The 17,086-nt window shown below is 42.5% G+C and overlaps 1 protein-coding gene across 4 annotated transcripts in view; it reads left to right on the plus strand.

Annotated features, from left to right (window-relative positions):
• LOC126162930 (leukocyte elastase inhibitor-like) overlaps positions 1 to 17,086 on the plus strand; it is a 121,228-nt gene that overhangs the window by 60,774 nt on the left and 43,368 nt on the right. For all 4 annotated transcript variants that reach the window (XM_049919752.1, XM_049919751.1, XM_049919750.1 and 1 more), the window contains exon 7: positions 10,799 to 10,937. In XM_049919752.1, the coding sequence (XP_049775709.1) occupies positions 10,799 to 10,937 (139 nt within the window). The remainder of the gene's footprint in view (positions 1 to 10,798; positions 10,938 to 17,086) is intronic.

Here is a 17,086-nt window from a genome sequence, read left to right on the forward strand (position 1 = left end):
AAATCCTGACATAGCCTCCAAATGATAAGGGGCAACGCTTGTCACACAAATGGCTAACGACGCAGGGACCGAGTATCTCCCGGTGTAAAGAGACACCTTCTGCCAAGTGGCAACAGCCTCCTTGGAGGGCCCTCTCTTGCCCTCGAAATGGGAAAGCACTCCTAAATGCGGATGAGCCTGACAAGGCCAATGGCATAGGATACGGAAGGCAGAAGGAAACCACTGTATTAAAGACCCACGTAATATACCTAGTCCCTCTGGACTGTGTTCTGAGGTACAGGTATTCCTGAGAAAAAATATTCCACAATAGGCCCACAATCTGATCTCCGGGTGGGCTCATACCCAGGAGAACTGCGGGCTGAAATCAAGGTAAAAGGAGCAAAAGGGAAACATCTCTATTGAGGATTGCTGTATGGAACGTGAAGACGGTAAACGAAAATTATAAAACGTGAAGGCAAGAATTGCAGAGACGTAGCTTAAGTCGTTTACGGTTGAGTGAAGTTCAGTGGAAAGGAGAAGAATTTGAATCAAGTCAATACAAAGTAATTTGCATTGGGTCGGAAACGAAGGAAAATGGAGTTGGAATTACATATTAGAACGCAAAGTTGTTTGCACTAGTGGCAGAGTGTCTGCAGTGAAGTTAAACAGTAACCCTGTGGCTGCACTGATTATTCAAGTTTCTATGTCAACATCAGGTACAAACGAAGAGAAAGCAGACAAAATACATGAGCAGATGTAAGAAATCTACGAAGAAAATGGGAAAGGATAAGTAAGAACTGTCATGGGGGACGAGTAGTAAAGTGAAAAAAAGAAGAGAAGAAAAAGTTGATGGAAACTAAGACCTGGAAAAGGACCAAAGAAATCGGAGAAAACTTGATAAGCTTCTGTGAACGATTTAATCTCTGGGTTGCTAGTACGAGGTTTATGCACCATCAACGAAGATCATACACTTGGAAAACTCCAGTGATGTTGATAGATATCAAATAGTGAAGCGGCAAGAAACGTGGGAGTGGGGGAGAACCAGATGCTGGTGGCTTTATTGTGCAAATTTCAAGTCATCATTTATTAATAAAAGACCAAATACAAACATTAAACATAATTGTAAGAGCGGCTTCACCTTGGCTGATCACAGAAGTTTGATCCCAAAGTATACTTTATCACATGTGGCTATAAGGCACGAAATGATAACAACACGGTTTCAAGTCGAAATACACTTACGAAAATGAGTATTCGCCCTTACCACTGATAGAAAAATGTGTGTGGCTGTAATTTCTCATGTACATCATCTAGAAAACACAACAAACATCGAAGATCCATACTATTACGGCACATTGTTTCACCAAAGATGATGACAAACTGAATGTAAATGATCAATATAAAAAGAAAGATCGTTGTAAGGAATATTTAAATTTACAGTTACTACAAGTTCGCAACCAGTGATACTTTCTGCTTGTGAATCGTGAAAGGGATTTACAAACAATCACCAAATACTTTAAAATAAATGTTCAGTTAAAAAATTTACGCAGTAAAACATATGTAACTCACGTATATCAGTTAGATTAACTTTAGCGCGGCGCAGGGGCTGAGTACCTCCCGGTATACGGAGACTTCTTCTGCCAAGTGCCAACAGCCTCTTTGGAAGGCACTCCCTTGCCTTCGACATGGGAAAGCACTCCTAAATGCGGATGAACCCGACGAAGCTAACGGTATAGGATGCAGAAGGCAGGCAATAAACTTTACAGAAGCAAGTGGTGAAACATTTCAAGCAGACAAGAAATTCTTTAGAATAAATATTCAGTACAAAACTCCGCAGAAAAAGAACATCCACGACATGTACATCAAATAATTTAAGGCCCATAAAAGTCTTCATATAGTCTTGCCCCACTGGCGCACTAAACCGTGTAGAATCGAACGGTTTCCCTCCCGAGGTCAATAATTTCACACACACAACCTCACCGCAATAAAATTGTAACTGTATTAGAATGAGTGTTCTCTGCAGCATGTAACACATATCAATAAGGACGCAGGTAGACAAATAAATGGGAAGCCAAGCTAGACACTAACTTCAACCAACAGGGCAAACGAGAAAAGAAGTTTCATATTCAGAAACAGACTACCCACATGTACAAAACCCCACACACTGAGATACACAGTTTAACAAGAACGCTAGTTCAGGGACAGCATGACACGCTAACACAACTCAATGAACTAGGCAAACATGACATCAAAGACACCAGAAAAAACGCAATGCTGTACGAACCACAATGGACGACAAAACTACATCTCTCACCACACGGTCGTCCTCTTAGTAGCGGCAGATGAGCACCAGGCTAACATGATTCTGTCACTGTAGCATCCACAGCAACAGGTACGTGACAGGTGTAGAATGTACTCGCACATCGCAGCCCACACAGAGTCTCGACAGCAGCGAGAAAATGGCAAGTCGACATCTTATACTCGTCGCTGGTGAGTCCCCGACGTCTGTCACAGCGTCGTGTTTGGTGCATGGTACCGAGGTAATGACAGACAGACAGCCAGCATTCAATACATACGGGCGCCGCACTGCATGCCCACCACTGAGAAGTGGCAGACAAACAAACAGCTCTCACTCGGCGGGCACGACTCAGGGCTGCCCTCGCCGCTCACGGTCGCGGCTACAGCTCCAGGCTGGTTGCTACCCAAAGCCCTCCAGCGGGCCGTGTGTTCCCTTCCTCGTTCGCAGGCCGACCTCAGACTGAACACCCGCACCAGCCAACGCTATTGCACTTCCGCCTTGGCCGCAGAAAACAAGCCTCACAGTACACTCGCGGCAAGGCTCTCTGATATCGGTACCCAGAGATATGCTGGCATAGCCCAGATAGACTTTGCTATAGTCAATCGTAGATTCAAAAACAGTATTAGGGTGGCAAAACCCTTTCCAGGTGCAGATGCTGATGCAGCAGGTATAAGGACAAGGTTAAAGGACATTAAGAAAAGTCAGCAGATAAACAAATGAGACAGTGAGAAATCGAAAGATGAGAACTTTAAGAAAGAGTACAGTCACTATGTCGAATATAAACTGGAGTACGTAAGGAGGATTGTAGAAGTAATTCTAGAGTGAAATATTGTTAGAAACATAGTGTTTTAAGGATTAGAGATAGAGACTGGAGAGGTGAAGAGAACAAGAATTAAGAAAGAGAATGAGAACAGGAAATGCAGAAGTGACAATTAAGAAGAAAGCATAAGACAGTAAAGAAAACTGACCAATGAACTAAAAAAGTTAAATGACCAGGTTAGATAGGACTGGATAAGAACACAATATGAGGAAATAGAAGAACTGAAAAAGAGAGGAAAATTGGAAGAAATGTACAAAACCACAATATACTTAACAAGAAGAGTAGTAAAGAAATTAAGCAAAGAAGGAATGTTAAATAAACATGGGAAGAGGATCGTATTTATAAAAGAGGACAGTTTGGGTGAGTTGTGTGGAGGAATTACATCGTGCACAGGGGGAGAACACCAGACTAGTTTTGGAAGGTGCAATGAGAATTGGAGAATGCAGTTCAGGAGCTGTGGGAGAAGAAAGCTTCGGACTGTCACAGAATACCATCTGAGGTAATAGAAATCTTAGGTCCGAATTCAATAGCCAGATTGAGACAGGAAACAATTTACGACACAAGGTTCAAGATCTACTTAAGACCATCAAGTATCTTTACGTTAATGGTGCAACGCAAAAGAATGCAAAGACTATAAGACAAATACTTTTATCAGACATCTTACTAAGGCTGTAACGAGAGTTAAGCTAAGGAGAACTGAAAAGCAAATTGAAGAAAAAACTATGCTAGACCAGTTCGTGTTTAGAAAGGATAAAGAACAAGAGATGCTGTAGGTTGTCTCCAGATGACTGGGGAAAAAGCGATGGAAACGAAGTAGGAGGTATATATTTGTTTTATAGACTGGAAGAGGGCCTGCAACGAAGTCTATGAGCACTTCTTCATCTGTGATACTGTGAAACAAATCTCTTCTACTGCATGTTTTGAGAGATAGTAGTATAGACTCAAGCAAGAAGAGAAAAAAGGCAAGTAGACATGGACTCTAAAGTACATACCTTAGAAGCTACACTGAAGCTCCAGAGAAACTGGTATAGGCAAGCGTATTCAAATACAGAGGTATGTAAACAAGCAGAATATGGCGCTGCGGTCGGCAACGCCTACATAAAAGACAACAAGTGTCTGTCGCAGTTGCTATATCGGTTACTGCTGTTACAATAGCAGATTATCAAGATTTCAGTGAGTCTGAACATGGCGTTATAGTCGGCGCACCAGCGAAGGGGCCACAGCGTCTCCGAGATAGCGATGAGTTGGAGATTTTCACGTAAGACCATTTCACGAGTGTACCACGAATATCAGGAATCGGGTAAAACATCAAATCTCCGACAATTCTGCGGCTGAAAAAAATCCTGCAAGAACGGGATGGTGGTTGGTGGTTGGTTGGTTGGGGGAAGGAGACCAGACAGCGTGGTCATCGGTCTCACCGGATTAGGGAAGGATGGGGAAGGAAGTTGGCCGTGCCCTTTCAGAGGAACCATCCCGGCATTTGCCTGGAGTGATTTAGGGAAATCACGGAAAACCTAAATCAGGATGGCCGGACGCGGGATTGAACCGTCGTCCTTCCGAATGCGAGTCCAGTGTAAGAACGGGACCAACGATGACTGAAGATAATCGTTCCTCGTGACAGAAGTGCGACCCTTCCGCAAATTGCTGCAGATGTCAACGCTGGGCTGTCAACAAGTGTCAACGTGCGAACCATTCAACAAAACATCATTGATATGGGCTTTCGGAGCAGAAGACCCACTCGTGTACCCTTGACGATTGCACGACACAAAGCTTTACGCCTCGCCTGGGCCTGTCAACACCGACATTGAACTGTTGATGACTTGAAACATGTTGCCTTGTCAGACGAGTCTCATTTCAAATGGTATCGAGTGGATGACCGTGTATGGGTATGGAGACATCCTCATGAATCCATGGAACCCGCATGTCAGCAGGGGACTGTTCAAGCGGGTGGAGGCTCTGTAATGGTGTAGGGTGTGTGCGGTTGGAGTGGTATGGGACCCCTGATATGTCTAGCTATGACTGTGATAGGTAACACGTACGTAAGCATACTGTCTGATCACCTGCATCCATCCGTGTCCACTGTGCATTCCGACAGACTTGGGCAATTCCAGCGGGACCCCACACATCCAGAATTGCTATAGAGTGGTTCCGGAAACACTCTTCTGAGTTTGAGCACTTCCGCTGGCCACCAAACTGCCCGGACGTGAACATTATTTAGCATAACTCGGATGACCTGCAACGTGCTGTTCAGGAGAGATCTCCACTCCATCGTACTCTTACGGATTTATAAACAGCCCTGCAGGTTTCGTGGTGTCAGTTCCCTCCAGCACTACTTCAGACATTAGTCGAGTCGATGCCACGTCATGTAGCGGCACTTCCGCGCACTCGCGGGGGCCCTACACGATGTTAGGCAGGTGTACCAGTTTCTTTTACTCTTCTACATCTACATCTACATTTATACTCCGCAAGCCACCCAATAGCGTATGGCGGAGGACACTTTACGTGCCACTGTCATTACCTCCCTTTCCTGTTCCAGTCGCGTATGGTTCGCGGGGAGAACGACTGCCGGAAAGCCTCCGTGCGCGCTCGAATCTCTCTAAATTTTACATTCGTGATATCCGCGGGAGGTATAAGTAGGGGGAAGCCATATATTCGATACCTCATCCAGAAACGTACCCTTCTGGAACCTGGACAGCAAGCTACACCGCGATGCAGAGCGCCTCTCTTGCAGAGTCTGCCACTTGAGTTTGCTAAACACCTCCGTAACGCTGTCACGCTTACCAAATAACCCTGTGACGAAACGCTCCGCTCTTCTTTGGATCATCTCTATCTCCTCTGTCAACTCGACCTGGTACGGATCCCACACTGATGAGCAATACTCAAATATAGGTCGAACGAGTGTTTTGTAAGCCCCTCCTTTGTTGATGAACTACATTTTCTAAGGACTCTCCCGACGAATCTCAACCTGGCACCCGCCTTACCAACAATTAATTTTATATGAACATTCCACTTCAAATCGTTCCGCACGCATACTCCCAGATATTTTACAGAAGTAACTGCTACCAGTGTTTGTTCCGCTATCATATAATCATACAATAAAGGATCCTTCTTTCTATGTATTCGCAGTACATTACATTTGTCCATGTTAAGGGTCAGTTGCCACTCCCTGCACCAAGTGCCTATCCGCTGCAGATCTTCCTGCATTTTGCTGCAATTTTCTAATGCTTCAACTTCTCTGTATACTACAGCATCATCCGTGAAAAGCAGCATGCAACTTCCGACACTATCTACTAGGTCATTTATACATATTGTGAGTAGCAGTGGTCCCATAACACTCCCCTGTGGCACGCCAGAGGTTACTGTAACGTCTGTAGACGTCTCTCATACTCTTCAATGTATAAGCGCTTGTTCATCCTCGTTACTGTAAAACAGATCTCTTCAACTGAACAAATGCTCATAGCTCGTAAGGTACGTATTTTAGAGACCATGTTTACTAGACATATTTTGATTCGAACGGTCATTCCGTTCATATCCCTGAATATTGATAATTCCTCTTGGGATATCCTGTATAAAGAGGAGAAGTCGATCAGCTCACAATCCAGAAAATCTCAGTTTATCGTAAGATGAACTTTGGTTTACAATTATTTTTACACCGTTTTTCCCATAGAACTTTAAATTATCATTTAACAGCCTCTACAGTGATAGCTGTAGAATGCATCATATCTCGAGCCCTTCTCGCCGAAGCCTTTCACAGGTCGTGCTGGATATAGTCCGAATATGCACAAATTTTAATCTAATTCTCTAATCTAAATGGGCTACAGTGCTGATCTGTACCATAGAATACGCGTCATTTTGCGCCCTTCATAATCAAGCTTTTATCTTCTTTCTACGATTAATACTAGCAAAAGCATAGTGTAGTAAACGAATCGTACTTCGTGATGTATACAAATTCTAGAAAGGAAACTTTAGAATCGTAATCCGTAATGAGCACATAAGCTATTAGTCTCACAGACTTTTTCGTTCTGTTCACACTGGTGTGTGCACATTTATTCCATCATACATCCTTTGTCCGTTATTACTTAAATCAGGCTCCTGATTTATAAATGTTTATTCTTGTCTATTGCAACTGCAGGATTCAAAGCTATTCCTCAGCTAGTTCCATTTTACCCTAGTGCATGCTGTTGTGTGCGTCTGTGTATTTAATCACTTTATTGTATACCATTGATGAGGTCATTAAGTTAATTAGCAGTCTTTCGCTCTTGCCAGCTGATGAAATACCAGTAGGTGTGTGGCACAGACTGTTTACGCTATCATCTGTCTTGCCATAAACTATTCTTAGACGCCGGCCGTAGTGGCCGAGCGGTTCTACGCTCTTTAGTCTGGAACCGCGTGACCACTACGGTCGCTCTTCTTCACTCAGCTGCTTGTCTGTCTTTTCACTTATTCGATTTAGTAAAATTCTTTCAAAAATCTTGACTGACTCATAAGGGTTATTCCTCTGTAGTTTTTACAAAGGCTTTTATCGCCTTTTTTGAAGATAGGAACAATGTGTCCTCTTCTCCAGTCGTCAGGTATTGCACTATTTCTCCACAGACTTAATAGAACTCTATACAGTCACTGCATTCCCACTGGATCTGCTGCTCTTATCATGTCCACTGATACTTCATCAGGCCGGCCGCAGTGGCCATGTGGTTCTAGGCGCTCCAGTCTGGAACCGCGCGATCGCTACGGTCGCAGGTTCGAATCGTGCCTCGGGCGTGGATGGGTGTGAAGTCCTTAGATTAGTTAGGTTTAATTAGTTCTAAGTTCTATGGGACTGATGACCTCAGATGTTAAGTCCCATGGTGCTCAGAGCTATTTGAACCATTTGATACTTCATCAGATCCTGGGGCTTTCGCGCCATTCATCTTCTTCACAGCTATTTCCATTTCTTCCCGTGTAATTTGTCCTAATTCTGCTTCCCAACTGCTCTCAGTTTCTCCATTATTTGTTGTCTCCTCGTGTACCTGCTCCTCAGCGTTTAACAGTTTTTTAAAAAGTTCTTTCCAGAAATCTTTTATATTCCCTGCACCTTCAACCACAGTACCACCCTCTGTTTCTATCTTTACTAGTACTTCAGAAGCCTTCCTTTTATTTTTCATCATTTTATAGAACATTTTCTTATTGCTCTTCACATCTTCTTCAAGTTTTTTTGTAAACTCTTGCCATGCCTTTTTATTTGCTGTTTCCAATATTTCTTTGCAGTTCTTCTTTTCCTCTATGTATCTTTTATGGTCCTCATTATTTTTAGTTTTCCACCACTTTCTTCATGCTTCATTGTTCTTCTAACTGCTTGGATTGTGGTATCATACCACCAACTTGTCTATCTTACTTTTTCCTTTCCAAATGTTCTACCACTTACTTTTGTGCTGCTTCAACTAAAGTGTCTTTCAATAAACTCCATTCTTTTTCTACATCGCAGAAAACTTCTTTTGGAAATGTTTGCGTGATTAACTCTCTATACTTCTCAGCACTTTCACTCCCCTTCAGTTTCCAATCCCGTATCCTCATCACTTTCTTCCGTTTTCTATTTTTCACACACTGATTCATTTTTCATTCTCCCACCAGTAATACATGGTCTCCATCTGCACCCACACTTGAAATTACCTTCACATTTGTTACTTTCTCTCCCCATTTCCTATCTACTAGAATATAATCACTTGCACTCTTGCTCCTTATATCCCAACTGTATCTGGTGATAACATGACTTCCTCTCTTCACAAACAAGCTGTTTGCTATTTTCATTCCATTCCTCTGACACAAATCCAGGAGTCTTTCCCCTTCTTCATTTCTGCCTCCATATCCAGAACATCCCAACACTTGCTCAAATCCCTTTCTGTCTTTGCCTACCTGTGCATTAAAATCTCCCATCACTGTATTAGCGTCCGCTCCCGGTAGCTGAGTGGTCAGTGTGAAAATGTTAATCCTAAGGGCCCGGGTTCGATTCCCGGCTGGGTCGCAGATTTTCTCTGCTCAGGGACTGGATGTTGTGTTGTCCTAATCATCATCATTTCATCCCCATCGACTCGCAACTCGCCGAAGTGGCGTCAAATCGAAAGACTTACAACCGGCGAACGGTCTACCCGACGGGAGGCTCTAGTCACACGACATTACATTTACTATATTAGCACTCTGTATATGGTTCTCTAACTCATTTTCAAAGTCCATCTTCTGTTCTTCGCTACATCCAAATTGAGGCGCATAGATCAGAATAACTTTTAGTGTTTCGTTGTGGAATCTCAGGTTTAAGATTATGATCCTGTCTGATATATATCTCACACTTTCAATACAGTTTTGTACATTCTTATTCACCATTTCTTCCAAACCTGTTATTTCCACTCCAGTACACTTTTCCTCCTCCTCTCAAATTCTAATCATCTTTTCCCTTCCACTTCGTTTCGTTTAATCCCAAAATATCTAACTTTCTCCCTGTTAGTACATCTGTCATTTCTTCTATTTTTCCATTGAGGATTAATGTATTAAGGGTGCCAATATTTAGGCTATTTTTAGTCCATTTGATTCATCTTCTTGTACTGATGAATATCCTCAGGACTCCCATCGTTCGCAGAGTACTTGAAGAAGCAATGGAGTCAAATCCTGAGTGGTTCGTTCCGAGGCTCATCTGTGTTTTGAAAGCAATATATGAAGACTTTCCTACTGGCTTTCCAGACCTAACGCAAGAAAGGATTTTCTGTTGGGGTTGTCTCCCTTAGCCTTTGGAGTTTATCCTCCACCACGAGGCAGTGGTTCCCTTCTCATTTAATCCCCAGAAAGGAGGGTTGCCTCATCTGCCAGGTACGCCGTTCCGAAGTCTTCCTTCTCCGCCGTCGCTGCCATTAAGGTCTTCACCCGTAACCCTGGGCATGGGTTCCATGTTATACCCCGCGGGATTGGATCCCTGCCTGAACTCAACCATCTTATCACTCTGGCCCGTTGAAGTGTAGGATGCCCTTCCCCGCGACGTGGACGCCCCAGACAGGAATTACCCCACTAGAGGAATAGGGAAGGGGACCCTACCCTACCACCCTGGAGCCGGGTTAATGATAGTGTATGGCGCCACCATCAAATGGTTCAAATGGCTCTGAGCTCTATGGGACTTAACTTCTGAGGTCATCAGTCCCCTAGACTTAGAACTACTTAAACATAACTAACCTAAGGACATCACACACATCCATTCCCGAGGCAGGATTCGAACCTGCGACCGTAGTGGTCGCGCAGTTCCAGACTGTAGCGCCTAGAACCGCTCGGCCACTCTGGCAGGCACACCACAATCAATGGCTTTAATAACTGTATAAAATTGAATATAATAGAATTATTTTAAGCATTTATTTTAAGCATTTAGTAATAGCTGTATAAAACGAAATGCTTAAAATAATTCCATTAACTAGCAGTGAAAAGACGTCATACAGCCTTTAGAATATTTTTCAAGAAAGCTTTTCACGTACTAGTTTAGAATAATTCGCCTCATTAAAGATTAGTCAGGTGAAGACACGTAAATAGTACCGTACGTGATCTTTAGTAGCTTCACAAAGTGAATTCATTCTTTGAAGCAACGAAATAATATTGTATTACTGTTCGCTGCGAACGTTCTGTCTTAGCACTATTTAAAGTAACCTCTTGAACAGAGACTTTTATTTACATGCATTTCCAAATTTCGATTTCAGCTCGGGATGGAGTCCATGTTTAATCCAGCCAAAGCGAACTTCTCTGGCATCGTTGATGAGAAGTTTGTAGTAAGCAAGGTCCTGCACAAAGCGTTCATAGAGGTCAACGAGAATGGCACCGAAGCGGCAGCCGCAACAGGTGGGTGATTTCAGAACTTAATATTCACCAATTACGGGGACTGATAAACTACACTTCCATGTGGAAAGCCTGAAGTTATTTTTACATTTGCCAATAACTGTCTGTCTAATATAACACGCTGTGCAAAAGCGTCGTACTCCTGTAGAACACTTCGGCTTAATTTCTTCAGTTATGTCATTCAGCTTTCATAATTTTATATCTTCTCTGAGTACTCTGTGTCATATTAGCCTCAGCTTAACCTCAAACAGTAATTAGGATCTGTAGTTAACTTAAGTTGTCTGTTTTATCTTAACATACAAGCCTGACACACAATACCACTGCCGTTGTTTCGTAAAATTGTTCTATATCCTTCCTTGTTTTGCTTCGTGAGTAATTCGGATTGTACCAGATATGTGCTGATATATGTATCCGATTTGTTGCTTGCGGGAAAGTGCTCTACCAACTGAGCTACCCGCGAAAGGCAAAGGTCCCGAGTTCGAGTCTCGGCCCGGCACACAGTTTTAATCTGCCAGGAAGTTTCATATCAGTGCACACTCCGCTGCAGAGTGAAAATCTCTTTTGGGGAGAGAGAATAGATTGGCTGGACTAGAAGAATGCCTAGAGGCAGGGACGTGCACTTTCAGCATTGTTCTTCTTTCTAGTGATGGATGAGGCAATGACCAAATTGGCATAAGCAATTGGTGAAGAAAAGATGAAAGCAACGGTTGTCATGTTTTCTTTTTTTCGACCTTCCTTAGTTGCTAAGAAATTCATGGAGGTTGAAACGTCCCCTTTGAACAATTTATACACGACTGTGCTTAACCTGACACACAATATTATTTAGCGCAACGCAATCTGACTTTCAAAAATCCCTACAAAAGAATGGCCCTGACTAACATTAAACTATACCTTTCACAAATAACTTACCTCACAAAAATCTTCATTACTCGAACTACTGCAATACAGCGAGCGCCACTATTGCCAGCTAAATAAAAGATTCAAACTACAGAAGGCACTAACTGCTGATAGGGATAGTTAGCAAATGAAAGATATTAATAGAGAAAAAACAATGTATTTACCTTAATAGTCATAATATATATATAGCAGTTCATGACATATTACAAAACTCCGCCATCTCTCTCCCCACATCCACCACTGCTGGCGGCTCACCTCCAACTGCGCAACGCTACGCGCTGTTCACATCCAGCTGCCGCTGCCCAACACTACAATGGCAGACAACAATGCAAACTAGCCACAGACTGCACACAGCACAGCCAGTGATTTTCATATAGAGCGCTACGTAACGTTGCCAATAAGAAAACATAAACAGCCTACTTACATAAAGAAAACATAAACAGCCTACTTACATAGCCCCCATGCTCCCCACAAAAAATTTTACAAATTGTTTTGGCCAGTGGCCAATAATGATTTGATAAAATTTTTCATAATTACAATAACAAAGATATCAAATGCACACACTTATTAATACAATGGTGGTCAAAAGCTAAAATTTTCTCACAGTCCATAAAGACAGTCCTGATCATTCATCACAGTAAAACTGCCGTTTCTTTTATCAAAGTCTGAGCAGTAAAAGACAATGCACACGGAAGTAATGGATGTCCATGCAGTCTTCAAGAAGTAGTGTTGTCCTTCCAACAGAAAGACAGTACTGACTCTTGACATGCTGACAGGTAATGGGCCACAACAGAGCAAACCCACAGCAGAGTCAGTCAAAGTTTTGAAGAATATTGGTAGGTAGCTCATCACAGAGCAGACCCACTGTAGTCCTGGTAGAGATTGTGGTATTGGTGGGCCACCAGAGGTGCAGACCCACTGCAGTCCTTGTAGAGATAATGGTATTGGTGAGTCAGCAAAGGTGTAGACCCACTGTAGTCCTTGTAGAAATAATGGTATTGGTGGGTCATCAAAGGTGTAGACCCACTGTAGTCCTTGTAGAGATGGCCAGTAGCCATCTGCTGCGACTGTGCAGGTGCACAATCACCATCGAAGAGTCTTGCAGAGAAGATAGCAAGTCCATAAACCACTTGTGCACTCACAAAGTTTTTGGAATTGTCCTTAGAACCAGCAATGCTGTTATCCAGTCCCTTGCTGAATTATTAACAAACATGCAAACACAACAGTCCCAACTTCTCACATATTGTGCATTACTGTGACCAACAGAAACGTGTGCAGTGAAATGTAACTTACAAGTTACTTAAATTGATGAACTGGTGTCAATTACAATATTATAACATTAGAATACAATTACAAAGGTACAAAATACATCATTAAAGAACATAACAATACAGATAACATTGGTAGTACAGGCTTTACAACAGAATAGAAATAAACATATACATCAATGTTACAGGAATTATGAGATAAGTAGATACATAAACGATCAGAATAACTTTTGAAACATCAACTTTACACATGAGCATTAAAACAAAACAGAATAAATAATGTCTAAGCATCTTTACAAGGTAAATAACATATTATTAATGCCAATTATATTTGAGGATAACAGTATTCCTCATCATAGTGAATATAGCTTAGTATTAGAAGAAAAAAAAATTTATGAAACTACACAGAGACAGGAAGAAAACAACTACACAAGGGTACACAAACACATAGTGGGATAACACAAAAAGATAGGACAGGGTTCGTTTTCAGTGTAACATTTGGTACTGCAGTCCAACCCAAAACTTCATTCCATAGATTTTTCGTCTTATTTCAACATTTGTTTCCACCAAAAAATTCTATCCAAGCATGCTTTTTGTATTTATATATTCACATTTTTCTTACGTCATTATTTATTTTTCATTATCTTACCTAATCATTTATTTCCAAGAAAATCCTACCTATACCTGCTTTCTGTACTTTTTTTGTATAACTTCTCAATGCATTTCTTCCAATTAATCGCAACTCATTCTCTTATAGTCTACCCCCTCTTAAGCTAACTTAAATCTACTGAGCTCAGATGCTAAACTAAGGGACGAGGCAATGCAGCAGCGCAAAATAATTAACACAAACAGCAATGACAAAAAAAAATGGAAAATTGCAAAGCAAGCTACAGCAAATCTAAATTACCAAACAATGCAACATTACAACTAATGTGAGCCAATGTGCAGCAACAAGAAAAATAAATCAGTAGTAAAACTAGCTTAACAGAGTAATACAAAGTGAAATTTAGTAGCACTATGCCTGGCACACAGCAGCAGCAGAAGTATTAACTTATATCTAAACATGACATAGCTCAAGCAAAAAAAAAAAAACATTACACTAAAGACAACAATGCAGACAAGGGAAATGTATATTCACATCTTAACGTCTATGTAATTAAAATGGTGCACCACAACTTATTCTACGAATAAGTAGTTGAAAAGAAAATTATGTATGCAAGTCCTGTGAAGGGAAATGTCTTTTTGTGCTCCTTCGTTTTTTTTAAGTTATTGTTTACTGGATCTGTAGGCATAAAATATCTATATTAGTACATTCATAAAATTTTATTTTAAACAATGCTGCAGTGCAGCTAGAAACTAGGTATTAAACGAAATGAGCATATGTACAAAGTAAAGCGTAAAAAATCCTTTAATAGTCATGTGGCATTTCATAAGTTAGTAGAAATTCTCTCAAATCTCGTAGAAAGATACTTGTCATAATCAGGTGTATAGACATAAAATATTTCTCGTCATTTCATTAGGCATTTCAGTAAATCATAAATTAAGAGCTCCACAGTGTTATCATATGTTTTCAAGTTCGACCATGTCGTTTTTGCGATGCTTTCTACAAAGGAACGTCAATAGCGAGGATAATGGCCCCCTTTTTTTTCCACCTGTACCTCTGAAAGGGGCACACGCTAATGGCTCTTTTTTGTCAGACGACTACCTCTCAGCTGGGCGCCCAAAACTCATTACGTGCAGGTGGTCACTTACCTTTCTTACTGAAATATTTACGACAGCAGTTTCTACTACAGTGGCAGTCTCATATAAAAATTTCACAGGTCGAGAATTAGCGTTACAAATGTGTAGAAACAAAATCCTGTAAATATAACAGTGTCCAAAAAATTTTCGCCGGCATTGTGATACATTCACGCATTTACACACATTTCATAACTCTTAAAGTACGATTCTTGGTTTCCAACATCCTTTTCATAAATCAGAGTACCTAACCACTATTCATTACTCCTTACCTTACTACACATATACATATTCGTCGACACTTTTTCAATATTTCATCTTAATAAGTATGTAGCATAATCAAATTCCTCATATATCATTGGCTTATTGATCATAAACATACCTCAACAGCATAATACACATCGTCGTCATAAAAATAACATCATAACACCTCAGTCAAATCTCAAAAACGTCGTAGCTTTCTGCAATAATTTCAAAACCTAAATAAAATTCTCTGCTCATTTCAGTAGTGTCATCTACCTCAAACGTACTTTAAAAATCATGATCTCATACCAAATACACTCCTGGAAATGGAAAAAAGAACACATTGACACCGGTGTGTCAGACCCACCATACTTGCTCCGGACACTGCGAGAGGGCTGTACAAGCAATGATCACACGCACGGCACAGCGGACACACCAGGAACCATGGTGTTGGCCGTCGAATGGCGCTAGCTGCGCAGCATTTGTGCACCGCCACCGTCAGTGTCAGCCAGTTTGCCGTGGTGTACGGAGCTCCATCGCAGTCTTTAACACTGGTAGCATGCTGCGACAGCGTGGATGTGAACTGTATGTGCAGTTGACGGACTTTGAGCGAGGGCGTATAGTGGGCATGCGGGAGGCCGGGTGGACGTACCGCCGAATTGCTCAACACGTGGGGCGTGAGGTCTCCACAGTACATCGATGTTGTCGCCAGTGGTCGGCTGAAGGTGCACGTGCCCGTCGACCTGGGACCGGACCGCAGCGACGCACGGATGCATGCCAAGACCGTAGGATCCTACGCAGTGCCGTAGGGGACCGCACCGCCACTTTCCAGCAAATTAGGGACACTGTTGCTCCTGGCGTATCGGCGAGGACCATTTGCAACCGTCTCCATGAAGCTGGGCTACGGTCCCGCACACCGTTAGGCCGTCTTCCGCTCACGCCCCAACATTGTGCAGCCCGCCTCCAGTGGTGTCGCGACAGGCGTGAATGGAGGGACGAATGGAGACGTGTCGTCTTCAGCGATGAGAGTCGCTTCTGCCTTGGTGCCAATGATGGTCGTATGCGTGTTTGGCTTCGTGCAGGTGAGCGCCACAATCAGGACTGCATACGACCGAGGCACACAGGGCCAACACCCGGCATCACGGTGTGGGGAGCGATCTCCTACACTGGCCGTACACCACTGGTGATCGTCAAGGGGACACTGAATAGTGCACGGTACATCCAAACCATCATCGAACCCATCGTTCTACCATTCCTAGACCGGCAAGGGAACTTGCTGTTCCAACAGGACAATGCACGTCCGCATGTATCCCGTGCCACCCAACGTGCTCTAGAAGGTGTAAGTCAACTACCCTGGCCAGCAAGATCTCCGGATCTGTCCCCCATTGAGCATGTTTGGGACTGGATGAAGCGTCGTCTCACGCGGTCTGCACGTCCAGCACAAACGCTGGTCCAACTGAGGCGCCAGGTGGAAATGGCATGGCAAGCCGTTCCACAGGACTACATCCAGCATCTCTACGATCGTCTCCATGGGAGAATAGCAGCCTGCATTTCTGCGAAAGGTGGATATACACTATACTAGTGCCGACATTGTGCATGCTCTGTTGCCTGTGTCTATGTGCCTGTGGTTCTGTCAGTGTGATCATGTGATGTATCTGACCCCAGGAATGTGTCAATAAAGTTTCCCCTTCCTGGGACAATGAATTCACGGTGTTCTTATTTCAATTTCCAGGAGTGTACATCATTCAAAGCTCTCATAGTATCACAATGGGTCCGAAAAAATATGAACAGTTCACACAGTACAGACAAAATACAATTTCGTAAGTGTGAAGTAATCCAACTCTGTAATTGCGTAAACATGTGTCACTGACGTAATAAAAAAGTTTGTCTCTCTCAGTTAAATGATCAGATAGCTATGTAATTTATGTGTTAGAGGAATATGGTACCGATGTGTAAAGTTGTATAAGCAAATACCATATTAGCTAGGGCTCCTTGTGCTTGCCAAAC

This window comes from Schistocerca cancellata, chromosome 2, assembly GCF_023864275.1.
Source record: "Schistocerca cancellata isolate TAMUIC-IGC-003103 chromosome 2, iqSchCanc2.1, whole genome shotgun sequence".
In the NCBI taxonomy this organism is placed as follows: Eukaryota; Metazoa; Arthropoda; class Insecta; order Orthoptera; family Acrididae; genus Schistocerca; species Schistocerca cancellata.